Consider the following 27,782-nt stretch of genomic DNA (forward strand, 5'->3'; position numbering starts at 1 on the left):
GAGAGAAAATCAAAAAACGAAAACAGAAACATGTTACTCTCATAAATTGGATGAATTAGGCCCTATTTTATACACAAGTCTATACAACAATGTTATCTATAAGAAAAAAAATACGTTTGTCCTGTTACCTCCTGACAGTAGGGAAGGACTCGGTGGTGACAACATCCAGGGAGTTCCAGGCAGAGATGCTGAGGCCATTATAAAGGCACAACATGAAAATCATCATGGATTCACTGGTGCCGAACCACAGGAAAAAACAGCTGATGCCTGATAGGATCATGGAGCCACCTGAGGACATACACACATATTCAAAAGAAGAGTAAAAGTTGACACACCCATAGTGTTACCAAAGAGCCAGGTCTTACTTTCCTACCTAACATAGAGAGACGCCCAATTTTATCCATAAGGAGAGCAGACACGATGTTGCCAGGAAGAACAGCCAGGGTCCCCAGAAAGTTGATGAAGTAAACCCAGTAGGCGCTGTAGTCATCATCAAAAGTCATCTGGCACCCTGTCTTGTTGTGGGTAAATGTACTGTTGATCACCTCTGTGCCATCAATTAATTTAGATTCATCGATATCTGCCCAGAGAAGCAAAAAAACCAAAAACTTTCCCATGTTAAGATTATAGATGGTGTATTAGAAATGACAAAACATAAGAGTTTACCTGTGTAGTCATGCCTCACCTGTGTTAAAGAAGAACGTGTCAATGAAGGTACAGTTCCTGAAGAAGGAGCCCACTGATGTCACATCATCAAAGTAGCAGTTACGAAAGGTGGAGTCAATGAAGGTGACAGACTTCAGCTTCATATTGACAAAGCTGAAGTAACAGAAATATGTTAACTTTAAAGGTACAATCAGTCATTTTTTTAAGTTATTTAATAGAAAACAAGAATATTATATTTATGTGCAATTAAGTCTTCCAACAAATGGATGGGTTCTTATAAATGTTACAATTAATTCATGAAAAATACATGTGAACGGCGCTGACAGCTCACAAAGAGAAAGTTATGCAACAACATCTGGTTATAAGCTAACGTTATGCCAACGCTCGAGTGTCCTAAAAATGACACTTCCTGTCAGATAAACAGCGAGCAAACTCTCAAACAGTGTGAGAATGTAATCAAACTAAGTGTTTGAGTCCAGCAATGTTGAATCCATTTCAAAGAAAGTTTGACTGACCCCAAACCTAACAGCAGCTAACACTGACTAACAGCAGCAGTGGCAAAGAAGCTGTTTTTGAACTCTTTCTGACTAAAATGTTTGTCCAACAGCAGCTACTGTAGCTAGGATTTAGCACTTGAACTATGAGGAGTAAGTAAAGGAGTAAAACAGAATTCAGTTGACTGCAATCTGCTGATGTCTAGTGGTGATATTTTATGCACTTTATCACTTTAATTGCAGCATGTAACATTTTATCAGTTGTGCATAACAAATTTGCCTCCATCATCATCATCATCATTGTTATTATTATTATTATTATTATTATTATGAAACTGAATTGTCTTACTGGTCGTTAATGAAGAGAATATTTTTGTGTATCTGGTTCTCCAGGGTGAAGTTGAAGGTGATGCCTTCGATGCGTTCATTGTTATGGATCTTCACTTTAGAGGCATACTCATCAGCCTGCAGGTGTTTAATGACATCAGGGAACCAGACTGACAGGCCATAATATCTGCAATCAGAGGGACATGTTGATAGTTGGATCTAAAAAATCAGCTGATCGGTTCATCAACGAGAAGTTGTTCGTGTTAGAGTGAGACCTGACAAAACAATAAATAGATAGACAGACACATTAGAAATCCAGAAGATACTTGTGCTTTAAAAAATCAACTGGCTGCCTCCTGTCTTGTCTCCTCCACCTCTGTATCCACAGAGACACCAATGAAACTGTATTGATCCGTGGGGCAGGGAGACAGTGATTGATTTTGAGACTGTGCAACTTCTACACAGCAGCGCTCAAGATGACAGAAATGCAATGTGCCAACAAAACAGACTGCCTAGAGCTATTATCTGACCACAGAAACTTGTCTGATTTTTCTATGACAAAACTGACAAATCTCACCCGAATGACAGCGTGAACCACACTATGGCCAGTCGCAACATGTTTTCTCGCATTGGGTAGTTGAAACACTTCATAAGGTTCAGATAGATCTAAAAAGAGACAAGAGCTCTATTAGAATAGGCATCAGGATTTGGTACAGTGGAATAATAAGGAAAACAAATATAATTAAAGGTACTTTTTGTAATGGCCTAGTACACAACTTAACTGAAATCTTCTCCACCAGGGGGCAGTGTGCTACCAGAGAGGGTGTTGAGATGTTCTCTGATATGTGCTGCTGCTTTTGACTTTCGATACTTCTTTTTAGCCCTATTTCCATTTCCACCATGCAGCTGTTTATAAATAAGGTTTTGTTATCGGCGACTTGCCTAGTTAAAGAAAAGTCGCACTGAATTGTTGCACCGTCTTGTGGTTTGAATTGGTATTACATAAACTGTAGCCTCGCCCTACTTGATTTGATATTTCTGTTACTCAAATCTTAGACACTTTTGACAAGGAGTCAAAAAGGTTATGTCGTCACACTCAAACAACAGTTTTAATTTATTGAGGAAGGTTTAAGGTGGCTCTATAGTTTTCCGGTTTACACATTTGCTTAGCAGCTGAAATTAGCATTAGTGAATTTAGGAAGGTTTAAGTTATTTATAAAAGCAGGAATTTACAATAAAATTAATTATAGTTAAAAATTAACTATAATCAAATAAAAAGACAAATATTTACCCCACGAACTTCAGCCTTTATCCTGAAGAAAGCCTTGGAAACTGGGTTGCCAGATTCTGATTCCATTTCAACAAATTCATCCAACTGCCGTGGAGTTTTGATCCTGTTTACCTGGAATATTGGAAAACAGTATAAGAATAACATCTGTATTACTTTACAATAAGTTGACATTGAATTACTGACATTGTTGTGCAATATCATAGCCTTTCATTTATTTCTAGAATAAAACTACACCTACACAGCATTAAAAATCAAATCAGCTTCTGAACAGCTGTGACAGTACAGCAATAGGTCAGCAGATTTCAACAAACCTGCTACTCTGTCTGCTTGAGAAGATTCCCACCTCTCTTAAAAGAGGCTGTGATTGAGTCTCTTTTAATGCTAGTGAGGAAAGCCATAATGGTGAAGGGGGTCGGAGATGATCCTCGTTCTATTTCCATGTGGAACTCTCTAATTGTAAATTTGGGAGAACTTGTACATTGCATGAATGGAAGGGAGAGCTGACTGGAACTTTGACATGGGAAACTGACACATTTCTGGACCTAAAGTACATGCATTGGATTCATTCTGTTTGGTTTTTGCATTTTGCTTGTTTGTTTATCTTTAAAAATTTAATGAACAGAATTATGGAAAAAAAAATCAAACCAGTATAAAAAGGGTGAATATAAACGGTGTGTTCAATAGCATAGGATCAATTCAGGAAACATGTTGACTAAGCGGCTTTCCCAAAGTGGAGCTCATGCTGCAAATAAGCCTGAATGACACAAAACAGCTTTCAGAACCATCATAATTCAGATGTGATCCTGCACGGTGAAAGCGTTAAAATCTGTCCCAGTGGTGGCAGAATATAAGCCTCTTTACTTCTTTAAGCGTCAGGAAACCCAGCACTGCAGAAACAACACTCACAGTGAAGACTTTCTCAGGTTGCCCACGCGCTCTCATGTTGGTGTCGTGAATCTGTTTAAGGATCATCCAGGCTTCATCATGCTTCCCCACCTGTCAAGCAAGGAAAGTAAGGAAGAGAGATGACAAGATAAACTCATGGGATCAGCAGCAGCAGGCTGCTCAGGTGCATAAATACAAGCCTTTGATTTCTCCAAGATAGGGCAAAATGATGACAGTCACGACAATGGTGACTCATTTCACTTCAAAGGATAATTATGCTGGAGCGGCAAACCTACTGTCACAGATCTCTGAGCTTCTATTTTCCACATACACAGGCCTCCAACAGCACTGAATGACTCACACTGTTTTTGTCTGATTAAACATCTGCTGGGAAATGTCCAAGTAATCTCAATTTGTCTGAAAGATGCTGAATGTAAAACTGATGACAGTTGAGGACAACACAGCACCATGACAAGGCATTCTCTGGGATACGAACTGATGCAGCACATTCAGGAGGCGCAGACTAAAATAGGTTTAGTCTGCTAAAAATCAGAAGGTCTCGTTACCTCGAGGTAAAACCTGGGACTTTCAGGCATAAAGGTAAGTGCCACCACAGCGCACACACAGGGTAGGGCGCAGACGACGACAAACACCCTCCAACTGTGAAACTGGTATGCTGAACCCATGCTGAAGCTCCAACCTGCAAAAAGTAGCAAACGTAAAGTGACTCATAGCTCATTACAAGATAAAACAATGTGAATCAACAGCATTCAGATATTAAGCTATGCACATGCCTGGTGAGGTAAATAAACCAAACCTAACATAGTTTAGAAAATCTATAATGATCATGACATCATGACAACAATCATGATTATGCAGCAACCAAATCTGTTTAGAAAATTGCATGTGACTAATGCAGAAAGTGAAAAACACAGCATAACAGAGTTTGGGGGTTGAATTGGAAGAAAATAAGCTACAATAGTAGCAAACATAAAACATTAATCATTGCACTTTTGACACCTTATTAACATGATAGAATCACACAGACGCTGCAGATTTACCAGCTACACCTTGAAGATGTGAATCGCCTATTCTATCATATCTCAAAGGTTCTCTATTGGAATGCGATCTGGTGAGTCTGGACCTGATTTGAGTACAGTGAACTCATCGTTATGTTCATTATTGAGCTGGAAGCAGCCATTAGAAGATGGGTACATTATGGTCATAAAGGGACAGTACCAAAGTCTTATTAGGGTTTCTGCCATGTGCTTCACTGATTAGATATTTGTGTTAAACAGGTGTACCTAATAAAGTGTCTGGTGGGTGCATTTTTCTTTTACTATAACAATGGAAAGAGCGCCACACAAGCAGATATGTCTGGTTGAAATTCATGAAAGAGTAACAAACAGTTCACGGATGAATTGTTAAGTAATTCTCAGCTTACAGCAGGTGGCTCTTTAGGTAAGTCTGCACTCATAGGGGCATAATAAAAGAAAATGCAACTGTGCTTTCATGGTAGCATAGAATCAATAGCTAAATAACACAGATGGCATTCAACATTTATTTAACTCTAGATGATACAGCATAGGTACTTCTATTGCATATTCTTAACCAGATGAGACTAAGTGAATTAAAAGGCTGATTGTGAGTGTTGCGTGCGAGTCTTACACGGCAAACACAAAGGGCTACAAATAAAAGACAGCGTTTAAATGGGAGCTCTTGACAGCCGCAGGAGAGTGATGTGTAAAACTTAGAGATGAATGGCTCTGCAGAGGAAGCCTGAGAGTGCACAGGGACAGGTTAATTGAATGGGTACGAATACAACTGAGCTTTTTCTGCTAAGTTAAATCTTGTTGCACCTGATCTCAGCCCACAGGCACTCTTCCAGACTCATTAATCATTTCTAACATTCACGCATACAGACACACACAAAGAGGGGAGACGCACACATGCAATAAGCTGAGTATCAGAATCAGAATCAGAATACTTATTACTACAGAATACTATTTTTTGTTACAGTGCTCCATTATAAACCAACATTAAGACAAGACAGACAATACGCTAACTAAGAATAGTACAATATATATATATATATATATATATATATATATATATATATATATATATATATATATACATATATATATATACACGCACCTGGGTCACTCATAAATAAATAGCTGGAAAAAAAACATGTGTAGTTGTAGCAGTAACCAGTGTGTTAAGTGGATGCGTTGTACAGGGAGATGGTCACAGGCAGGAAAGATTTCCTGTGTCGTTCAGTGGTGCTTTTCGGTAATCTCAGTCTCTCACTGAACGTGCTCCTGTGACTGACCAGCATGTCATGTAGTGGGTGGGAGGTGTTATTATATGGAGTATATGGAGAAACAGCACAGAAATAAACATGAATGATCATGTGCAGCGACACCACATAATGCCATGTCATACCCACCCACGCATAAACACATATGAAATTTGTGCAACATTATGCATTTTCCTTTTTCCTTTCTATTGCCAGCCATGCCCTTACCTGCATAAAAAATATCTCCAGCATATTTGACAGATGATCCTGTGTGCTTGAGATCATGAGGCCTTCCTTTCCATCTCCAAACCTTTCATCTCTCCATGGAGTTGTCCTTTCTAACAAAGTTTAATGTGGCCTTTCTGATTTTGAGTGCCCTTCAGTGGTTTTCTTCTTGAGGTCAATCATCTGTATTTACATTGAAGACGTTGAGTTTGGCTCTACTTACTTAAGAGTTTCTTTTTAAGATATGTTTTTGGACAGTTTAGTCTTTATTGCTGGACAGAACAGTGAAAGGGAACGAAATGCAGGAAATGGTCCAGGACACAATCAAACCCAGGTCTCTTAACTGGCACATATAGGTCATCTACACTCCAGCACCTGCTTTGAAGCAGTCTTAGCTGATTTGTGAAGGAAGGTTTATTTGCATTCAAAAAAATATCCTCTCACCCATTTTAGTGGGCTTTTGTGGGGGTTTTCTTGCCCTAATGATGGCGTCTATGGACTGCGTATTATGAGTTTCAGTGATTTCATTTCTAATGGTTTAATGATGGAATAGAGCACTTCTGACCAAGACACTTGTCATCTGTCAACCTAGTTACTTATGTACCTGTAAAAATGTACGCACCAGTTTTTTGTAATTCTTTTACAGTTAACACCATGACTTGCTAGAAAAAAAAACACTTGACATTTTAACATTTACACAGTTCAGAGTCAAAAGTCAAGTAAGACAGGCAGCTAAGGTAAAGAAGCAAAAAAAAAAAAAAAAAACATGACACCCAGGGAAACTGTTTAACAAAACAAAACAGGAAGAAAATACAGCAGAGTTTCAAATTAAATTGTATTTTTTGGATGAGTTTTGTGTCTTCAGTTTTTTTGGGTGTGCTGCATAAACTGAAGTTTACTTTTTGGCACAGCAGGATTCTGATGGAAAAACCTGAAGTATATAAAGAGAAGTGAAAAGACCAGCCATCACAAATGTTTAATGTACTGTATATGCACACTTTTCTTTGTGTTCTTAATGATTTAGTCTTTTTTTCTGCAATGTTATTGGGCAGGAAGCACGGAAAGGGATTGTTGCATCAGTTGTGACCTCCCACGTCTCTCCGTGGAACATGCCTCATGGAGATACTGCTCCTAACGGAATAGCACCATTATCCATCAACAGGCGTAGGAGGGGAGTCGGAGGGTGGGGAGGGGGTTAATGCTAATGGTTATGCCAGAAAACGACTGCTTGGGATTAATCTCACAGCATATTAAAATTCATCATTGATAGCTGTGCATATGAACCACTTAAACAACTGTTTTTAAAGGGTGTGGGAGACGATCATAAGTGGTGCTAATACGTCCCAAAAGAGACAAGAAAGAGGAAATGTCTTGTTACGAGTGACTAAAACGTAAATAAAGGTAGAAACTAATTACTTTGTATGATAATCTAAATTGCTAATGTATTAATTATCTAATGTAAAGAACACAGACAATGACTTTTTGTGACGCAACACGGATTACCAGTGAGTCTATAATGGTTTCCATTGGGCAGTAAAAGTCCCTTTGTTTATTTCCTTGCCTTTTGGTGTGTGTACATGTTTAAAGATCTTTGTGAGGACAGAAGACTGGCATGCCACTATAACTGTGGGGACCAACAGTTACTTATGGAGACAAAATGCCCATGCCCACAAGTTTGAAGGCATTTTTGAGGCTCAAAGTGTGGTTTTAGTGTCAGTGATACAATTAGGTTATGGTTAGGTTTAGGCTGAGGGTTAGGCATTCATTTTTGATGGTTAGGGTTAGCAGCTATAGGGAAAGCATTATGTCAATGAGATGTTTTCACTAAGATATGAAAACGAGTGTGTGTGTGTGTGTGTGTGTGTGTGTGTGTGTGTGTGTGTGTGTGTGTGTGTGTGTGTGTGTGTGTGTGTGTGTGTGTGTGTGTGTGTTTGAGTCTAGAGTAAAATCTGGTGAGAAAGAGAAATAAAGAGAGGAGCAATGAGAGAAAGGGTTGTTCAGCAGTGATTGCCTTTTCTACAGAAATGTAGCATGACTTCCTGCCCCGCAGGGTTAGTGTTTCACCGATGCCACTGAAAATCTCATTACAGGGATTATGTACATAATTGGCTAAGTCTATGGATGACTGAGTCAGCCATCCCAGGCCTACTGTAGACGGTCAGACAGACACATACAGAGAGACGGATAATATATAATAGATGCTGGCTCATAGAAAATATGGTGTGTAGTCCACTCTTGATGTTTAAGCTTTAATCTATAGGTCTTAGCATTGCCTAATGAGGTTACTCAAGTGGTGATCTTGCTTAACAACTAACTTAACAACTCATCCAGCTTTCCTGTCAGTGGATTTTTGCCAAGTAGACCTCCTTGTGGATCTCCAGCTGCCAGGGGGATTTCAGGAGACATTATGAGTCAGCAAGTGGTAAAGACAGATAAGAGCTCTAATGGCACATTAAACACCAGTGTTAAGGAACTTGTATCATAACCCATAAGTCGTGCAGCTTTGTTTTACTGCAAGGCTAAAAGGTATGTCTGCAGGAGTTGTTTTTTTTTTCTTAAACGTCATTGTGGGATTGGTCGAAGGCACTGCAGCACTTTAGGGAAACTGTTAAAAAAAAAAACATTCGTGAGCTTTGGAGTAAGCATGCAAGACACGTCGTTCCCTCTCAGATAGAGAGGCGCAGTGGTAGTGAGTCTCAAAGAGAATAAAAGCAAAGTATCTGTTCAATATGATATCCACTGATCTGACAGCCAGGTTCTCTAATGAAGCCTCATTCCGGTTTCAGAAGTCCCTTACCAGTGTGTTTCTGTACATCCATGTGAGTGGATCCACAGCATTTGTGCATGTGTGCGTGCCCCTGTTTAAGCATCATGTAATAAAACTGGGAAGTCCCTTATCAGAAACACCATAAAAGCACCTCTTTGTGTGCCTGTGTTCACTCAAACGACCTCTCCCAGTGTCAGATGTTATTGCATTCAATTTCACCTGTATGCATCTGCAGTCGTAGTAAAACATCATCCATGCAACTTGCAGCAACACACACGCACGCACACGCTCTCTCTCTCTCTCTGACGTCACAGGCTGGCTAAAGCATGGTCTGGCCATAAATCAACTCTAGATGTAGCTTTGTCCTATTAGAGCAAGGAGAAAAACCTAATTATGCTTGATCAAGAAGAACACTCTGCAGAGACAGAGAGTGGAGAGAGAGGCGAGGTAATAAAAGGAAGGACAGAGTTAGAGAGATGGGGAGAGTATAAAACAGGAGGTGAGGGGAGGCAGTAAAAGGAAGGGAACAGCAGGTTTAAAAAAAAATGAAAGCAAGGAGAAAATGAAAAGGATCCGGCGAGAGGAAGAAAGCCAATTCTCTTTGTGCTGTTTTTTCTCATGACGAGTGCAGTCGACAGACAGTTTTGTCATAAATCACATTTTCCGCCTTCCACCCTCACCCATACTTGCTATGTGGTATCTGTGCATACATTAATCTTTTGACCTCAGCCTCTCCCAGCCTGCAGCCACTCAGAGCTATTAAGTGATTAATTCCCATGGCAGGGAAAACTGGCACCTTAACCCATGGTCATGTGGAGACTGTACAGTTTAGTAACTCTATTCAGGAGCTCAGCATAAAGTCACATTGTAAGCATCCTAAGAGCGCCGCTTAACTTAATTGTGTTAAGGGTATCACCATATATAGCTTGTTATTGGGCTATATTTCAAACATGGAGTTGAGTGATTCATGCTTTCTTCTTCCTTCTAACAATGCAACCTTTAATTTCAAAAGGAAAAAACAAAGCTTAATTTTTTCCTTGTGGTTCCGCCTCACTCAACATTATATAAACTGATGGGTGATGGTGTGAATGTTAACATTTTTGCAAGTACACTCACCATAGTGTGGTATGATGGCCCATGCCATAGCAGATGCATAGATCTCACCAATCATCCAGAACATACACAGCCAGCTGAGGTGCTCTCCTCTTTTCTCCCTGGACAGCACCTCGGCAAAGAAGGAAAAGACGATGGGCACAGCACCTCCTATCCTGCAAGAACCAGAAAACAGGAAGATTAATGAGACTAAGGCAGATGCATTTTGTTTTTTGCATCATTCGCATAGTTTCACGTTTATCCCACAGTTTGTACCGTCCTTTGTTGTTTCAATTCACCTGTACAAAAAAACCCCCAAAATAACTTGAAAAACTGTCAGTTAGTAATCAGTTAAATTGAGGGCTCTTTGCAAAGACCTGTAAAGTGAATGAGTAAGCAGAAAATAGCACAGCTATTGGAGAGCCTTTTCAATTACTCTCGAGAATGATGTCAATGCTGTCACGGTCCGCTGTGACGGACCGAGTGGAGAATGCGTGTAATGGACCCAGGTGCGTACACAAGTGAGCAGACGGGAGTGAGTTTTAACAAAAGGCGAGCCTTTAATATGGCTGAAAACAAGGTGTGCAAATACAGCAGGGATGGCGTGGCTAAACAAAAACCTAAACTGGGAACAAACTATGGTGAGGCTATGGCTTGGAAGACAACAGACCAGGCATGGAAACACGGAGGGTGGGAACACAGACGACGCGACACAGACTGTATGAAACACAGAGACTAAATACACATGAGGGATGATCAGGGGAAGTGGATGCACACGGGGAACACAGGTGACACTGATAATCATAACAAGACACGGCAGGAGTGAACGTAACACTGATGGGAGATGGGCAAAGTAAAGCAGGAAGTACACAGAGGTTCAAACAGGAGGAGAGAGAGCACGGGGAGAACGCAGACATAACGGGCTGGGGAAAACATAGAATAAAACACAAAGAGAGACGAGGGCTCATAAATACACAGAGGGGCACACAGGGGGTAAGAGTCACGAAGGGAAAACACATAAGGAACAACGTAACAGATCAACCCAGGAAGCATGGCCTAAATAAAGAACAAAATACAAAAATACATGAAAACTAAGAATACTGGGCCCACATGGCCCAGGACCATGACAAATGCATTTGCTGAATTAGGCCTTAAAGGACCGGTTATACTGCCAAAGAAAAGAACGCAATAAATCACAGTCATATGTCTATGCTATAAAAAGAGTACATGCTGTCTGTCATTTTCAAGCACGCTCTGCTCATTTTAATGCATTGCAGGAATCCCTAAATTCACAGTTAGTATAAAAGTTTGCTGACAGAGTGAAGAATTACATTGGCCATAGTTCTGGTAAAAAAGTAATAATTTTTATTACAGCTATTACTATTTTATTAATAATTATAATTAGCCTGATTTTTTTCATCACTTTTCAGAGGATGGGAACAATCAGGAAAAACAGGGATTTGTCTTTGATTGTTGGACTTGCTGTGTTACCCTCCCACTGTGGTGGCATTGTGCAACCTCCGGTTTATCAGACTCACCCGAAACCCGCGACGAGACGGCAAACGAGGAAGAAGCCATATCCCTGGACGAAAGATGACAGGAAGGCAAAGAAGCCATTCGTGGACATGCAGATGAGGAGGCATTGTCTACGGCCCACTTTGTCAGACATTCCTCCCCAGAAGAACGCTCCGACCATCATTCCCAAGTACACAACACTGCCTGGAAGGAAGAGAGAGCGGCCTTATTTTTATTTTTTGTTAAAATATAGTCGATTACCTCACATCTCTATATTGTGTATGTGCACTGCAGTGTATGATTGTGTTGGTTTGCTGTGTAATTTCTTCAGTTACTAGACCAGAGTATTTGTTAATTCATTAAATGAGTAAAAAAAAAACCTATACTACTACTTCTCTCCACAAACTCCTGAGTTGTGTTCTGTTACTGGATTTCTCTGCCAATCACGGTTTATCCATAACAAGCAACATGTTTAAGCATAACTGTTCATAAGTATGTTGGGGTTCATAAGAGAGGGGAGCGTGAGACAGTGAGGCGGACATCATGGAAATCTGATGTGGTAACGAGAGAGCTGAGTGTAAACTCTGGATGGAGTTTTTAAAAAAGAGATCACAGATAGCAGTGGCTGAAATTAACTTCCTCTGAAGGTTGGCTGGGCTCTCCCTTAGAACCAGGATAAATAGCTTGGTCATTTTGGAAGTACACAGAGTGGAGCTGCTATTCCTCCCTATCGAAAGAAACCAGTTTAGGTGGTCTGGCCATCTGACCGTCACCTGGGCCAGGCGTTTATGGCATGTCCAACCAGGAGGGGCAGACCCAGAACAGGCTGGCAAGATCACACCTCAGTGTCCCCTCTGCATGAGGGGAGGGAGGTCTGGACTTTTCAGTTTAGATTATGCCCCTGCAACCTGAAGCTGAATAAGCTGCAGAAAATGAATGAAAAGCTAGACTGCATCCTAAAGTTAGAACTCCAAGTGCAGATACTAAACCCTAAACCCCGTCTGAAAAGCCTCTGCCCCTGTAACACACTTAAATAACTGTAAAACTGTAAATACAGTGTGTAAAAAACAAGAAAGAAAAACAGAAAACAGGCTCCGAACAATGAGACAAATGTGAACGGTAATGCAGGATGACTTTACAAAAAGGTCCTCTGCCCTCTTTTAATCTCTCTCATCACAGATGAGATCAATGCTCCAACAAAACAGCATTGATTTTTTTCACTAATCATCATGAATCTGCCCGGAAGAGTGGAGCCTGTTATTACTGTTTTAGTCTGCACTGTAATTGGCAGTGGAATGGTTAGCCGCTTTCATGGACATGCAGCGTCTGCTGAAATTTCTTTCATTGATGTTTCCGTCCCAGGCTGGAAAAATAGCAGAGTTTACTAACAGATTATATTGAAGCTTTATCAATATCCAGGTATTTTCAGACACATAATCATAAACCTGGTTTAGGGAGGTTATTTTTATCCGTTGCAGTCACATACAAAGAGATACAACTCTGCCGCGGGGCACTTTGTTCATCCCATTACAATAATGTTAATAGCAAGATTCATTTCCTTTCTGTAATGTCTCCAGTCAGGTCTCTTCTCCTCTGCTGTGAGCAGATATCTGTTTGACTCTTTCACTTCAGGGGTCAAAACGCAGCTATCTGTCACATTTGGCAGCCATCTAGATACTCGCCTCAAGGTATCATAAATTCAATTCTAAATTTAACGGAAGTCCTCAGTCTATGCACAGTTCACATTTACTTCATTAAGGGGAGGCTAGATATGCAATGCACAGGCAAACACCCATTGGCCTCCCATTTAAATGTCATGCATCCAAACATCCAGAGGCCTTTTTATGTTTCCCAGCATTAAACCTTTCACACAAACAATACACTTTTTGGTTTTTTTTAGAGATGCAAGGAAACAAGGGAAAATAATCAATCATTCGTTCTGCCTTAAAGTCAGTTTAAATAAATAAATAAATAAAAGCAATAAAACTGCTAACAAACGAGTACATCTCTCACAGGACAGTCAATTACGTAATGACTTTATTGATGTTCTGTCCGGCTTGCTCCGCTGTATTCTACTGCACGGCGTCAGCAGCGCTCACACCAGCAGTTGGGACTGCAGTGCACTGAAGTGTAACATAATGCAAAAGTAGCACAGACATGTTCTGACTGTAAATGACACTTATCATGTTCTAAATGTGTGCTGCATCCATAATACTGTGATTTTTAAATTAATCATTAAATAAGTCATTTTAATTCAAAGATTTCTTTTTGTTTTTTATTGTCAGTTTGCTACATGTACAGAACTACGGTGGCCCCTAGAGACAAAGCACATACAAATTCCAAAGCACATGCAAACTCCAAAACACAATGGAAGTGCTCCAGGACGCTAGGGGCAGTGTTGAGCTCGATTTGCAAAATAAACAAGTTTGTTGCAAACACATGGAGTTGGATGCCAGCGGAAAACACCTGCAAGGACAGAGCAACAATGCTTTATAAGAAAGGTAATGTGCAAACTGTTGTTTGATTTGTTTTTAATTACTATGAACACTTAGTTTACGGTAGGGTGACCATATTTTAATTTCCAAAAAAGAGGACACTTGGCTCAGTCATGAAAAACTTGCTTAAAGAAACATATTTACCATATTAAAACGATGCCTTGTCTGTGCAGTTAATGAATTGCGAAATACAATATGTCATGTAGGCTTTTACAAGTCAACAAGAGCAAAAAAAATTAAAAATTAAAAGCCTCGGAAATGAAATAATGGTACAGAAATAATACCTCATCTGCATAAGAAAAATTACCAGTACTGGGTCGGTGCAAGAGAAATGTCTTTTGCAGTTCTTCTGAAAAGATGCACTTGCGCTTTGGGATCTTTTAAACATCATTATAATGATAATGTAATAGGCACTTTGCTGCGCGCTGTCTGTCACGTCTGTGAGCGCAGAACAAGCGCAAAGCAGCAGTTCAGAAATGACGTTACACACATGGGTCCTCTGTCGGCCTATAGGAAAACCCGGACATTTTTATCAAACTCGAAAATCCACCCGGACGCCCCGGACTGAACGTGAAAACTGGACATGTCCGGGGAAAAGAGGACGGTTGGTCAACCTAGTTTACGGTGGAGTCAAATCTGGCGTTAGCTAACAGTCAGTGTGCTTTGCTCAGAGAGAACCTCAACACTGCCCCTAGCGTCCTGGAGCACTTCTGTTGTGTTTTGGAGTTTGTGCATGTTTTGGAGTTTGTACGTGCTTTGTCTCTAGGGACTACCATACAGAACAACCGAAAAGAAGACTTAAGAATATACAATAGTGCAGTACTGCAAAATTTAAATTAAATAGAGTAGCCTGTGAGTTGTTCATGGACAGTAGTGTGCAACATCCATCTTCTTAGTGAGTCACACACACTTTATGCAGTTCAGAAAGTCAGACAGGAAGAACTCTTTGCTCCAAGGTAACAAATTTAGATTTTTTTTTCTTTTCTACACATGTTCCAAAAAGGATCTATTAAAGATAATTTTGATCGCTATGAAAGCCCAGAAATGGTGGGCTTTACTTGCCAGACATTACATTTTAATTCGGGCACAATGCATTAGATGCAGATTTGCATCTTTTTGCTGAGATGCATTTAGGCTATATATCTAATATATACCTAACCCAAATGCCAAGTGTATCATATTGGATACATGGGTTTTAGTGAGTTTTTGAGAGCTCTACAAGCCAAATCTGGCAAAAAAAAAAAAAATTATACAAATTAAAACTGATACTTATATGTATTTTTTGTAATGTTTCAGAAGATTCAATAAAAACTCATGTTTAACTATTTGAATGGTTTGGTCTTTACAGTGTATCTAAAGCTGTGAAGCCCTGCTGTATATGCATAACACTGTGAAATACAGCTAAATTTAGAAGTGAAGACCCGTATAGACTCTGAGCACCATCAGAAGATGACAGTGTGTCAGGAGACCTCTCACACAGAAGCAAAAGGTTTTGCCCTGTGACAGTATGTTGAGATGTCAAAACACATCTCCAAGAATAATAAATATTCATCAAAATCTCAGGCACCCTCACACATACACACACACATACAGAGTAAAGCAAAGCTGCACACACAAACACAGATAATTGAGGAGTAAATCTGAGATGCTCGTTAAATTGTTAAAAATTCATTTATTTGCCTTTGTTGTTGTTAAAATAGCCAAGAGGAAGCTAGATTAAGAAAAGAAAACACAAAATAAGAGGGAATTGAGGATCGAGCACCAATATACGTCCAAAAGTAATGAGGGGGGAGATATGTAACGCAGGAGGAGAGTTCAGTCACTTCCAGATATGGTGAGAGAAAAAGAGCGTGAGGAGGAGGAGAGAATGGGGAAGGCCCTGGTGGAGTGTTTTCTGCCCTGTCACACACCAAGGAGCCCCCTGAGAGCCGTGGGAGCGCTTAGCTGCATCACGACCTCTTCTCTGATTTCACGCTTTGATGCTCTTCGCTCTTAGCGGTGCAAACTGTTTCGGCGTCGCGCAAAAACACCCATCCTGCTTTATTCATAATGATGATGCTATCGTGCAGCAGCACCCCTGGTGCATGCTGCGGCTCAGCTGTGGCACCTTTCTGTACCATCCCCCCCTCCTGCTGTGAGTCCCTGCATTACTACCATTCCCCCCCATTTGTCTTTCCCCCAGCTTTGCACCCTCCTTTGCTTTCCAGTTTCCTCTCTCCTGTCTTCTGTGCTTTCCTTCCTATTTACAGTATTTACTTTAGCTTCATCCTAGCGCCTCTGTCAACAGCTCCTTTACACTGAGCAGCGTGTAATCACATTTGTACTACATCGTGTCAGTTTGACCGGATTCGTGTCTCCTTCTTCTGCCACCTCCGCAGAAGATGAGATTGAAGCTTTGTGTCATATTTAAGTCGTATCAGTGGAGGCAGGATTTCTTCTTTCTTCTTTCTTAGAGCGCAGGGTTTAAAAATGACTCAGTCCCAATCAGTAATGATCCAACCTTCATTAACAGTACAGATTGTGATAATTCACATAAAATAGTGATGTTGTGAAACCCTGATAAAGGCGAGCAGTTGGACATGGTGACAGCAGGTTTGGTCCACGCACAGATATTCAGTCCCATCGAGCATCTCCCCTCCCTCAGTCCACCACACACATTCTCCCACACAACGTGGAGCTAGCTGGGCTATTCGAGCAGTGTAATCTCCGCAATGACGCTGCGATCTTACTGCAGTTTAGCCATGCTCAGCTGCCCCAGGACCGCGCAGCCCCACACAGCCTGCCAGCTGGCTCAGACCGACAGGGAGAAAGAAAGGGAACGATAGGAAATGAGAGGAGACAACAAGGGAGGAGCGCTGTAGAGATAGAGTTTTAGAGGAGACAAAGAGTGAAGTCAGGACTCAAAGAAGGCCAGGGAAGGACAAGCGATCAAAAGACAAGAAAGTGAAGGGGGGGGGGAGATAAAGGGCAGCAAAAGACAAGAAAGTAGGAGGGAGGTAGAGACAGCAGAGGTGGAGAGGTGGCTATTAGATGAAAACGAGATGAGTCAAAGAGAAAAATGAGGGGAGTTGTAGCTGTGGAGAGACAGTCTAAGAAAACAAATAAGTAATGAGAGGGTGATCGGTTCCCTTTGTCTGATGTGTCTGAGATGATAGCTAAGCCTCTCCCTGACTTTGACTGTTGGTGTACTAAATACTACCATCCTCCACCTCTCTGCACCCGTCCACCCACAGCACTCTTCCTATTACTCCCATGTAACTTGGTCATCTCGCTGCTTCAAAGCCATCTCTCCTCCTCTCGTCTTCCCCCGTTTATCCCACATATTGCATCTCAGCGTGCGTGTCTTCCCTCCTGCTTCCCACTTCCCACATCCTCCACTCTTGTTTGAGGTATTTACAGTATTTCACCCCCTCCTATAGCCCAGTACTTCATCTTTCACACTGAAGTAACATTAAAAGATTCCTGTGAGATCGGAAAACCGGCTGGACCAAATTCAACTCAGTAATGGAATCAGCATCTTACTCATCCATCCTATTTGGGATTTTCTGTTTTTTTCATGCTGCATTATCCCATTATATTCAGCGGTCTTTACAGCATGCTCCTGCTTCTGCCTTCTATGGAGTCAATGAAGCTGCACTCAAACTGTGATGAAGTCTGGTAGAGCGAACCAAACACCAAACTGGTTTTTCAAATCTTTAGAATTTCTTAATTTTTCATATATTTTTGGGTAATTTTTAGTTTCTTAATCCTGAGGATGTCAGCCTCCACTTTAACTCTACTATTGTCCAAATGCCTCCTCTGAAACACTTAACCGCATATAAACAAAAATCAGAAAGCACATATATAGCAGAATGTGCATTTATTGTAATACCCAATTAAAACTTGGGTTTTTTTCTTCAGTAACATTTCTGTGTTAATAGACCTCTCTGCATTGAATCATACTTGTTATTAATCTCAGGCTCTCTTCCACAGCATGTCTTTTATCCTGTCTTCTTTCTCAAACCACAAACGGCCGTGGCAGATGGCCCCACCCCTCCCTGAGCCTGGTTCTGCTGGAGGTTTCTTCCTGTTAAAAGGGAGTTTTTCCTTCCCACTGTTGCCAAAGTGCTTGCTCATAGGGGGTCATATGATTCTTGGGATTTTCTCTGTATGTATTATTGTAGGGTCTACCTTACAGTATAAAACACCTTGAGGCAACTGTTGTTGTGATTTGGAGCTGTATAAATAAATTTGAATTTAATTTAATTGAAAAACATAAATCACCAACTACATTCATAGTAGATCAGTGATTAGGTTCATTTTTCTACTGTTGACCTTATTTTGGAAGCAATATGTACTTACTTCAACTGTGACAGAGATGAAACACATACTGAGAAGACTGAGTGTAGTGAGAGTGCACATCCACCATTCCAGAAGAGTGACCTTGAGGGTATAATGCAGATGCAACCATAACCAGCCTCATCTAAATGAAACCTAAGTAGCTTCACATGCTGATAAATCTGCCAAGTGTGATAACTGAACCTACAGACCAAGCTGTATGGACCACAGGTTAAACTGATCCTCAGTCCTTACCCGCAGACCACCAAAAAGAGGCTATTTCATGGTAAGACAACTGTGGCCAGTTAGAAGGTCCTTGATTAGATCCCTGCTCTCCTGGTCTGCATATTAAAGTGTAACTGGCCAAAAGAAGGTAACCAAAAATGCCCCAGAAACGTCCATCCACTGGAGCGTGAGTGTGTGAAAAATAAAGTAGTGAATGTGGGCTGTGGTGTAAAAGTGCTCTGAAAGACGATGTCAGTCCATCTAAGGCTGTCACTGTAAGATGAGATCCTCGTTACCCAGTGAACTTAAAAAAACAGAACTTCTTATCTCGTTCATCTGCAGATTAAAGTTCATTTTTGAATTTCTGCACTTAAAGGAAGTAAAAAAAATGCTGTGGCACCTGTAAAACATCAGTTGACACCATTTTGTTACCTCTAATTAAGTGTAATTAGTGTGTTAAACTCCGAATGGATACCAACAAGGTCATGGTAATTATGTAGGCTATGCTCAAACACTCACACACACACGCATGCACACACACACACCAATCAACAGGGAGGAGCCTCGGGCTAATCAGCAGGATGAGGAAGAGGAGGATGGGAGAAGAAAGGAAAAGCACAGAGAATGGGGGGTGAGGGGGAGGGACAGGGGTGAGGGATGGAGTCACGAACAAGGAGAAGCAGAGCATAGAGCAAAAATGCCTGCAGGACTTTGCTTGGCAAGAAAGGAAGCAAAGAGTTTACACTGATACCAAGGAAAGAGACAGAAAAATGAAGGTGCAGCGTACACAACATCTTGTGAGGCTTTAACAAAGTAGTGTTTTTGTTGATAAGATGACTCTGCTGCAAGTACAACCAACAGTACATTTTTCTTAAATAAAGCAGCAGTACAATAGTATTTGTCAAACTTTCCGTCACAACCTTCATTTTCAAAGCGCGTATCAGTTTTCCATCAGGTGTTGCTGTGAAGTTGATGTATTGTCACGTCTCACCGTGGCAGTTAGTATCTAAGGGCTGTGTGCCTGATTGAATGTCCTCTCCACTCTGGTACTGACACAGCGAGTCAGCCCCTGTACACAGCTCTGTGGTGATGGATTATGCACCTGCAGCTACTGGTACTGCTGAGACTCCACCTCAACCCACAGAGCACACAGGGAATATTAGCTACCCTCTTAATCCTGACACGGAGACCATTGGACCGAAACGCCTCATCTATGTGAAACACTGCTATAGGATAAGAATGACATACTGTGTATAGCACAAACACATACATCTGGACCTGTTTTTCAAGGCTGTTTTGAGGCTATTTTTGCATGCTGTGTACTTATTTCAAACATGTGCACAGTTGTTAATTTTATAATGATCCTGGAAAGGATGCAGCTGTACATCGTAGGGTGCTATTTAAACTCTATTCAAAGGTGAGAAAAAGGCCTTTCAGACTTATAATAACTAATTAAACAGAATAAAATACACACTAAGAAAAGGCCTTGCTGAATTAATAATGAAGCGAGTGCATTAATATCCAAAACGAATACAAAGAAGGGCCTTACCTAGCCATCCCGAGCTGGAGTTGGGCACACACATGTCTGTCTCTGCACTGGGCAGCACAAAGCCCACCACAAACACCTCCACCCCATCCGACATGAGTGCCAGCCCGAGCACCAGGAACAGCTGCCACTGGAACCTGCCGTGGCCACACTCCTGGATGATCAGCTCATATTGCTGGGCCAGCTCCTCCTCATCCGCCTGCCTCTCCTGTTCCAGCTCGCCACGGTCCTTTGTGCCATCAGACATCGGCTTCCCCAGTGCCACCTGGCCCTGCTTCTTGTCTCCTGCGGATGAGGGGATGCCCTGGTACTCGCCCTCATAGATCTCGTCCTCGTCGTCGTGGCCCTCTGTAGCATCACTTGAGCCCTCCTCATTGTCGGGGTAGCTCTCGCCGTCCTGCCTCGGCGGGTTCTGGTAGAAATCCTCATCTTCATCCACCTCGTCCTGGAATCGAGTGTAGTTGCGGTGAGAAGAGTACTCATCTGTAGCACGGTCTACCGCCTTGTTGACTTTCTTTGTTGCGTGCTTTTTGGCCTCCTTGACAATGTCCTTGGCCCCCTTAACTAGGGAAGTCCTATTATTGTAAGTGTCCTCCATTTTGGCTCCAAAAGTAGACCTTTGCAGGGGTGCTGATGGTGGCAAGAAGTAGAAGAAAGAGGGAAGAGAGGGGAAAAGGGGCAAATGTAAAGGCGAGTTAGAGGAATGGTGAGATCAGTGGGTCTTGGGATGTGGGAAGGAAACTCTTGAGTCTGCAGTCACCACAGGAGATAAACCACAATGGCTGTGGCAATCATGGACCAGTCTGAAAGACAGGGGGGAAGGGGAAGCAACAGACAGATTTTAAAAAAGAAGAGTCGAGAAGCATCAGAGTTTAAAGAGAAATAAAATCAGACACAAGAGATGCTCATCATGTCCGCCCACTATCATTAACTAACCTGTTAATCGTTGGCTTTTCTACATTGCCCCAAATTTCCATTCAAAATAAAAATTCGTTCTCCAAAGGCTCTCCTAGTTTGTTCTACATCTCATGAGTTGCCCTCAGTTTTTGAAGAGATGATTATTTGAAACAGAGATGCTGAACCTGCTGACTCGTGATCAGCTCTGTAAAGCAGGAGCTAATAAACAAACACTCTGCCCAAAAATCAATTTGTCCCCAATAAAGACCCGGTTCATTAAAACGGGAGCGACGATCCAACTGGAACGGCACTGTCATTTTTAATCCAAGTAAAGACGGGAGGATAGGAGGAATGACCGTGAGTGGATGCACAGACAGACACAGTGTAGAAACAATCACAGACAAGAACTATTCTCAAATAAAGTGCCTGAAAAGCTGCACAAATATATATGTACCTGCAAAAGGCACACATACCTAGAAAGAAGATCTCTCACTCCTAAACATGTCGTGCACATAAGTGAGTGTGAACACACATGGGCGCGGGGAAGCCACTTCCCATCTCTGCAGACTAGTGATGGGAGGGAGACCCCAGCTTAAACGCTAAAATGATGTATCATGATTTCATGTGAGTGCTCCGCTCTCATCATCAGCCAGGTTAAACAAATCAAAGAATTTCTAAATTTCTCTTAAATTACAAAACCCTGAATTGCTCTTTTTTTTTATTATAAAACATTTGCAGATGCTATGGAGTGCATATTTATGAGCAGGGTGGGGATGGTCAGAGCCGTCCAGTGTGTGGGGTTTCCATGTGACTACGAGTGGCTCGCCACAGCCTCTAATGAACACTGAAGCCTTGTCAGGAGGACACAAATCACAGGGCCGGTTCCAGCTCCTATAATGCAATTTTACTGGGCAAAATGACACCGCAGTTTCAAGGTGACTCTACTAATCCCTTTTGGCGCATACGATAACTTCTGTGGTTACGAGCGTGCTCCCTTTTCTGATAATTTTTAATGCCTCCATTGACACTGGTGCTTCCTCAGATAAGGACGCGCATAATCAATCTGTCTCCTTTGTCAAAAAATAACATACAAAGGGCTGAGGTTGTGGCATCAGTTTCCTAGTTTCCCCCAAACGGCTCTCCTTGAGCATTTATGCATGAAAACATCAAAAAGTAAAAATGAATTGTGAATTCCTCAGAAGGCTAACACCTTGCAAGGAGCAAGTCAAAGTTCACAGGTGTCAGAGAACCATTTATTTCTTTCAGGACTGAGTCGTGTCAGCCATCACACAGGCTCTTACCTAAAACGGGCACACGCAGGCGCTGCACGAGGCTGCCTGTCAGAGAATCAATGGAGTGTATGGTGAGACACGCTGTCAGTGGTGATGAGGCTCAGAAGACACCCGAGCACAGAGGCAACCGACCTCACCTGACCGCAGCTGAAGAGACCCCGATACCGGAGACAGCAAGAGCAATCGCATTCTAGCTGGGGAAACCACCAACTCTGCCTAACCTAAGTTTTCTGTTTTATTTTATTTCTACGCGATCTTCTTTATTTTTTGCAGTTCCTCTGATATTTTATGTAGGTTTATATTTTAGGCATGTTGATTTCCTCATAACACTTGGCCATCTCAACAGCCACAACATCAAAACCACTGACAGGTGAAGTGAATATTTTTGATCGTTTTATTGTAGTGCAGTGGTCTGCTGGGAAAACTTTTGTCCAGACATTCATGGGGTTGGATACTTTGGATGGCTATGGCACTCCCCAATGGCAACGGCCAAGTGCCAGACAGCACATGGGACCCCCAGAGGTAACTGTTCCCTGCTATTAAAATAAAAAGAGCTAATATACTGTGCTGCTCTGAACCATGAGAGGGTGGCTGAAATTAGGCCTGGCTCTGGCGATACCTCTTGTCTGCATGATGGATGGTGGCCCTGCTTTTCTTAGACCTCTTTAAAATAGTAAAAGAAAATAGAAAAATCGCTAGGTCAAGTATCACTTGGCCTTTGAATTTCATCTGCCATGGACATAAAGACAAACTGAGAGATTAGTGTTTCAAGAGATTTATCCATGCGTCCAACTGAGGACAGCTAATCTCAGAAGGAGGGGGGGATTAGTGTTATTATCCAGAGTTTGTGTGTTTGATAAGCTTAATGCATTTAAACATACTGCTGTTGCTTACCGTGAAACATTTGTCATAAGTGGCACAGTGATTAACCCAAGCAATGTGAATTTTGACAGAAAACAAAAAGATATTAATTACACGAGATTACACAGTAATGATGACAATAGTAATAAACAGCCTCAGTGAAAACAACCTAAAACATAATGAACCAATTATCAGCACAGTGAGGGCTTCCTACTCACATTGCACTTTGTCAAAAGGATTGATGTGAGTGTTGGAACTAATCAACCGCGAGTCCAGCGGCCGACAAACAGACTGAGCAGGCACAAGCAGGTTGTTAGTACAAAATAAAAGGATCAATTTCTGTCCCTGGATTTCAGGTTCCCTGACCCACAACATCTTGTGGAGGCAAACACTTAATGTACTTGAAATAAAATCAATAGTGACCTTTTTGTATATGTGTGCTTATTTAGTACAGACTTTGTCTCTTTCACAGTACAATGAGTAAGTAGAATGACGCAAAACAACGAGGGCTGTGGTCTCCTTCTCATTCTTAAATCTGATTTTATAAGAATCGGTTTTATAGAGTGCACAAGGCAGAAATATATTCCAAAAATGTTTAGAAAATAAAAAGCAAAAGAGGGGAAAAAGTGGCACAGCTATGAGGGCACAATACTGGCACTTCACCTTTTTGACCTGTGTATTTTGTTCACATGAAGTGGACGTATTTGGGCCCCTTAACTCAGAAGAACTTTTTTCCCACATTTTGTAAAGTATTTTGAAGATTTAGTGGGTTTTTGTGCTGTTGAAGCACAATCATAAAGACCTCCCATCTCTCAAGTATGACTTGACGGAGAAAGCGACCTTCCCTTTCAAAGACGTGCGTAAGCACTGTGATGGTGTGACCGGTGGTTTGCTCTATTACCAAAAGGAGGAAAGAGAAAAGCAGGTCCAATCGCTAAAGTGGGCAGAGCCACATCATGTAATCCCATAAAAACGGAGAGTCCATGACCTCATCTGAAAGGCAGAAACCCAACCGGCCCGTGACGTCTTAGGAGATTTCATCAAACACTGATTCCATTACTGAGCAAGCGAAGGGGAAGACAGAGGACGATGGCTGTACTGTATAGGAGAAATTGTTCCTCGTGGAGTGTAAAAAAACAGCAGCTTAGAAGCACTCAAAGATCCACCACAGATCACAGATGATGAATAAAAAAAATATCAATACAAATACACAAAAATGGGTCTGCAGCAAGCTGATTATTTCCTTCTCAAACATGAAGAGCTGCCATTGTTATTATTTAGAATGACTTCAGTCACTGTTATCTCAAGCCTGGAGATTATAAAAAAGTGTCATTCCTTGTTTATATTCTTACATAATTTATATTCTTTTGACTCTTCTTACTTAGACTGAAACAATTAATGTCTCCAGAAATGCATTCAGGAGTGTACAAGCATCGAAAACCTAAAACCTAAAGACAGAAAGAAACCCCTGACTGATCTACACACAGCAAAGTGTGTCGTCTCGTTTGCTTTTCTCTTTCAACTTGATACGTGTTTGATCTTCTTTATGAAATATCACATGCCACTCCTGTCTAGTCCAAACCCTGTCTGCTGGGTCGTAATGATGCAACAATTCATATTAGGTAAGGGATGCAATATGTTACACAGTTACTGGTGACGTTTTACCTTTGCATGGTGCATATGTGTGCTTACAAAAAGATAAATCAAGCCACAATCACACACACATTTAGGGTAACATGAGAGTGAAAAAGAGGATTCTTCAGAGCAAAACTGCTGGTTTAAACTAAAATAATGATGAATGTGGTGGATATCTACTTTCACGTTAGTCAACAAAATGTTCTGACAGACCTTCTTCTCTCTTCTACACTGTGACATGCATTATCAGACACACTTTGGAGTCCTTTCTTCTTTGCAGCATACAGCAAAACAGTGCAACAGAAACTATCTCCACCTCAAAACATCTTTTTATTGCTGTTGAACTTCAGAATAGGAACAAAATTAGGAATCAATGGGTGCTTGTAGTGGAGACACAGGGAAGAGGATGTTATGAATCTCAGAGAGACTTTTGTTTATCAGGTATATATCGATTTTTAGAAACAATGACAAGTGGGCCAAACGACTGAATTTTGCAGCTTGCAATCACTTCCATCCAGCGTGTTTTCACTGATGGAGCCCTTCAGTGTTAACCCAGCAGGACTACTACAAGCGGCGTTAGGACTGCAAACAAAGCACTCTGCCACAGATTTCCAGTTCACCGGCTGTGCGCCTGTCAATCGCTCGCTGCCTCTTGAGGTACAATTCATGGATGAGTCAGTTGCCTACTCCCGCGTCCTCTCCTCTTTTTGGCGGCAGTGCAGAGTGCTTTAACTGCCCCAGGGCAGGTGGCTGGATTGCAGTACAGCGTGAACAGTCCACAGTCAACAAACCCCAAAAAAGCTCGGCTCATGCCAAGGACAACTATTTTATGATACCACAAAGATGGGCACACCAGCTCATGAGCCGAAAGGAAAACTAAACAGACTTTATTCGAGTATATCTGACATAGATTTGACTAAATCTCACAATCTAAGACACACTGAAACCGGGGATGAATCCCCACTACATCCCATTAGTTAATTATGCTCGCAGCCTACTTCAGGATAATTTGCCTTTACTCTTATATGAGGCAAATGTGAAGTCAGGGAAATAATCCCAACTTTTAACCATTCAATCATGAACTCGTGAATACAAAATAACCTGTCCCTGAGTCGCAGCTTTCATTTTAGTCAGAAATATCACTGAAAATGTGCTAATAAATTGATAGTCGCACGTGTCTGTGTGTGTGTACGTGTGTGTTTGTGTGTCCCCATATTAGATACAAAAGGCGAAAAGAGAATTGCCTAACTCGGAAGTCTTACACTCAGCATGTTTTCAGGGTGGGAAAAAAAAGTCATTACTTACCGTCATTTATGGCGAGAAAATTGGACCGAGCTGATTGTGAGCCATTGCACCGGACTCTGCTTTTGCTCTCGGGAAAAAGAAAAAAGAAGAAGGAAAAAAAAATCTTGTGGGCTTTTTACTGTAGAATAGGATCAGAGGAAACTGCCGGCGCACGACTGTTTTTCTTTTTTCTTTTTTTCCTCTCTCTCTCTCTCTCCCTCTCTCTTTCTTTTTCGATGCGGTCCTCTCTCGCTGCAGCACTTCAGGGAAAGGAGAGAGCGAAAAACAGAGGTGGTGGTTGGGGAGAGGGAGGGCCGGTGTAATCAATAATTGTATTTCATTGAGTGATGCGGGTAATTCCGTCTGATGGAACAATCTAGTTAGGTGACTGACGCGCAGCACTGCAGCGCATGAATGCTAAACAGATGAGAAAGGTTTGCGCACATTCACTGTAGGGCAGCCCAGTATGTTCGTGTGTATGCGAACTATTTGCTCAGTCTTGGGGGATAGTTACAAGACACAGACTGTAGGACTTGTGGGAGTTGACGCCTGCCCATTTGAGCCGAAAAGATATGTTTAAGGGAAAGTTTCCCACTTCTTTCGAAAGACAAGTTGCAAAAATACCCCGACATCTAAATTCTGTGAACAGCAGAGATTCTTGCAACTCAGCTCCCCTCCGTCTGTTCTCAGAGTTAACCATTTTCATAAAAGTGGAGCTGTGTGGGAGCTCACCTTGGTTATGCAGAGTGGATCCTGAAGCCGCACAACGCATTTTAACGAAATCTCGCCTCTGTCCGTGGTGCTGACCGACCGACTCCTCAGCGTTTACCTCAGATAACTTCTCAGAAAATGGTCGATATGTTGCAAGCACAATCGTACTGTGAGCCACACATCTCTCTGAAAGTTATTCGCAAACATCGTCGCTAAAGTACTTTTATAGTCTGTCGCTTTCAGGACATGCGGAAGCTGTGGAAGAAAATCTGTAGTTTATATAGTCAGTACAACTGGTGCAAAATTATGATTGACTGCAAAAAAGTGCATTGTAAACACGAAGTATCAGGTGGGTTTTTTTCCAATCCCACACCTTTTATGCTGTTTGATCATTATCAGTACTTATATGCATACATAAACATACACAAGTCTGCATCCAGTAGTGGCAATTCACAAACCAAAACAACAGTCCACTAACTACACACCCTGAGATTAACACTCCCCCACGTCCCTACACTTGGTAGAAATGATATCTTCATATTTGTTTTTAAACTGTGTAGTTGATGTTTGTGATATTATGAGGGAAAACAATCAGTGCCCACTGAATAATAACATAGATTAACAATAAAATAATCTGAAGTTCTACAAATGTTGGGAACTACTGATTATTCTTGTTGGGAGGCAATTCAGCGACTCACACATACAGCTGGAGTACTGGGGACCCCTGCCAAAGGCTTGTCTGTCAGTTTTAACAGATCTGAACCATAATTAACTTAATCCTTGTCCAATACCCCACCTCTTCACCAGGTTTCATGAACTTTGGTAAAGTAGTTTATGTGTATATTTGCCAGTTCAACAAACAAACGGCACTGAGAATGAAGCCAAACAGACACACAAATACGCACACAGTCCACATCACCAATACATTTTTTATTCAACCCTTTTTATTGCACTA

At 41.5% G+C, this 27,782-nt stretch overlaps 1 protein-coding gene across 2 annotated transcripts in view; it reads right to left on the reverse strand.

Annotated features, from left to right (window-relative positions):
* The window catches only part of sv2ca (synaptic vesicle glycoprotein 2Ca), a 30,489-nt gene extending 3,589 nt beyond the window's left edge, over positions 1-26,900 (reverse strand). The window contains exons 1-12 of one of the 2 annotated variants that reach the window (XM_086314102.1): positions 26,849-26,900; positions 20,151-20,950; positions 11,588-11,768; positions 10,074-10,225; positions 4,230-4,363; positions 3,685-3,774; positions 2,779-2,889; positions 2,065-2,153; positions 1,510-1,674; positions 686-819; positions 374-580; positions 129-288 (exon numbers count right to left, since the gene is read on the reverse strand). In XM_086314102.1, coding sequence (XP_086170228.1) covers positions 129-288; positions 374-580; positions 686-819; positions 1,510-1,674; positions 2,065-2,153; positions 2,779-2,889; positions 3,685-3,774; positions 4,230-4,363; positions 10,074-10,225; positions 11,588-11,768; positions 20,151-20,745 — 2,018 coding nt within the window. In that variant the 5' untranslated portion in view covers positions 20,746-20,950; positions 26,849-26,900. Of the gene's footprint in view, positions 1-128; positions 289-373; positions 581-685; positions 820-1,509; positions 1,675-2,064; positions 2,154-2,778; positions 2,890-3,684; positions 3,775-4,229; positions 4,364-10,073; positions 10,226-11,587; positions 11,769-20,150; positions 20,951-26,137; positions 26,511-26,848 lie in introns of those variants that run through there. The other variant, XM_086314101.1, reaches the window with a different exon arrangement.
* Positions 26,901-27,782: the final 882 nt, after the last annotated feature.

The sequence above is a fragment of the Aulonocara sp. 'chitande type north' Nkhata Bay genome, linkage group LG12, assembly GCF_057382095.1.
Source record: "Aulonocara sp. 'chitande type north' Nkhata Bay isolate Kocher_YH1m ecotype deep benthic linkage group LG12, A_spYH_male_GT1.1, whole genome shotgun sequence".
NCBI classification, from domain to species: Eukaryota; Metazoa; Chordata; class Actinopteri; order Cichliformes; family Cichlidae; genus Aulonocara; species Aulonocara sp. 'chitande type north' Nkhata Bay.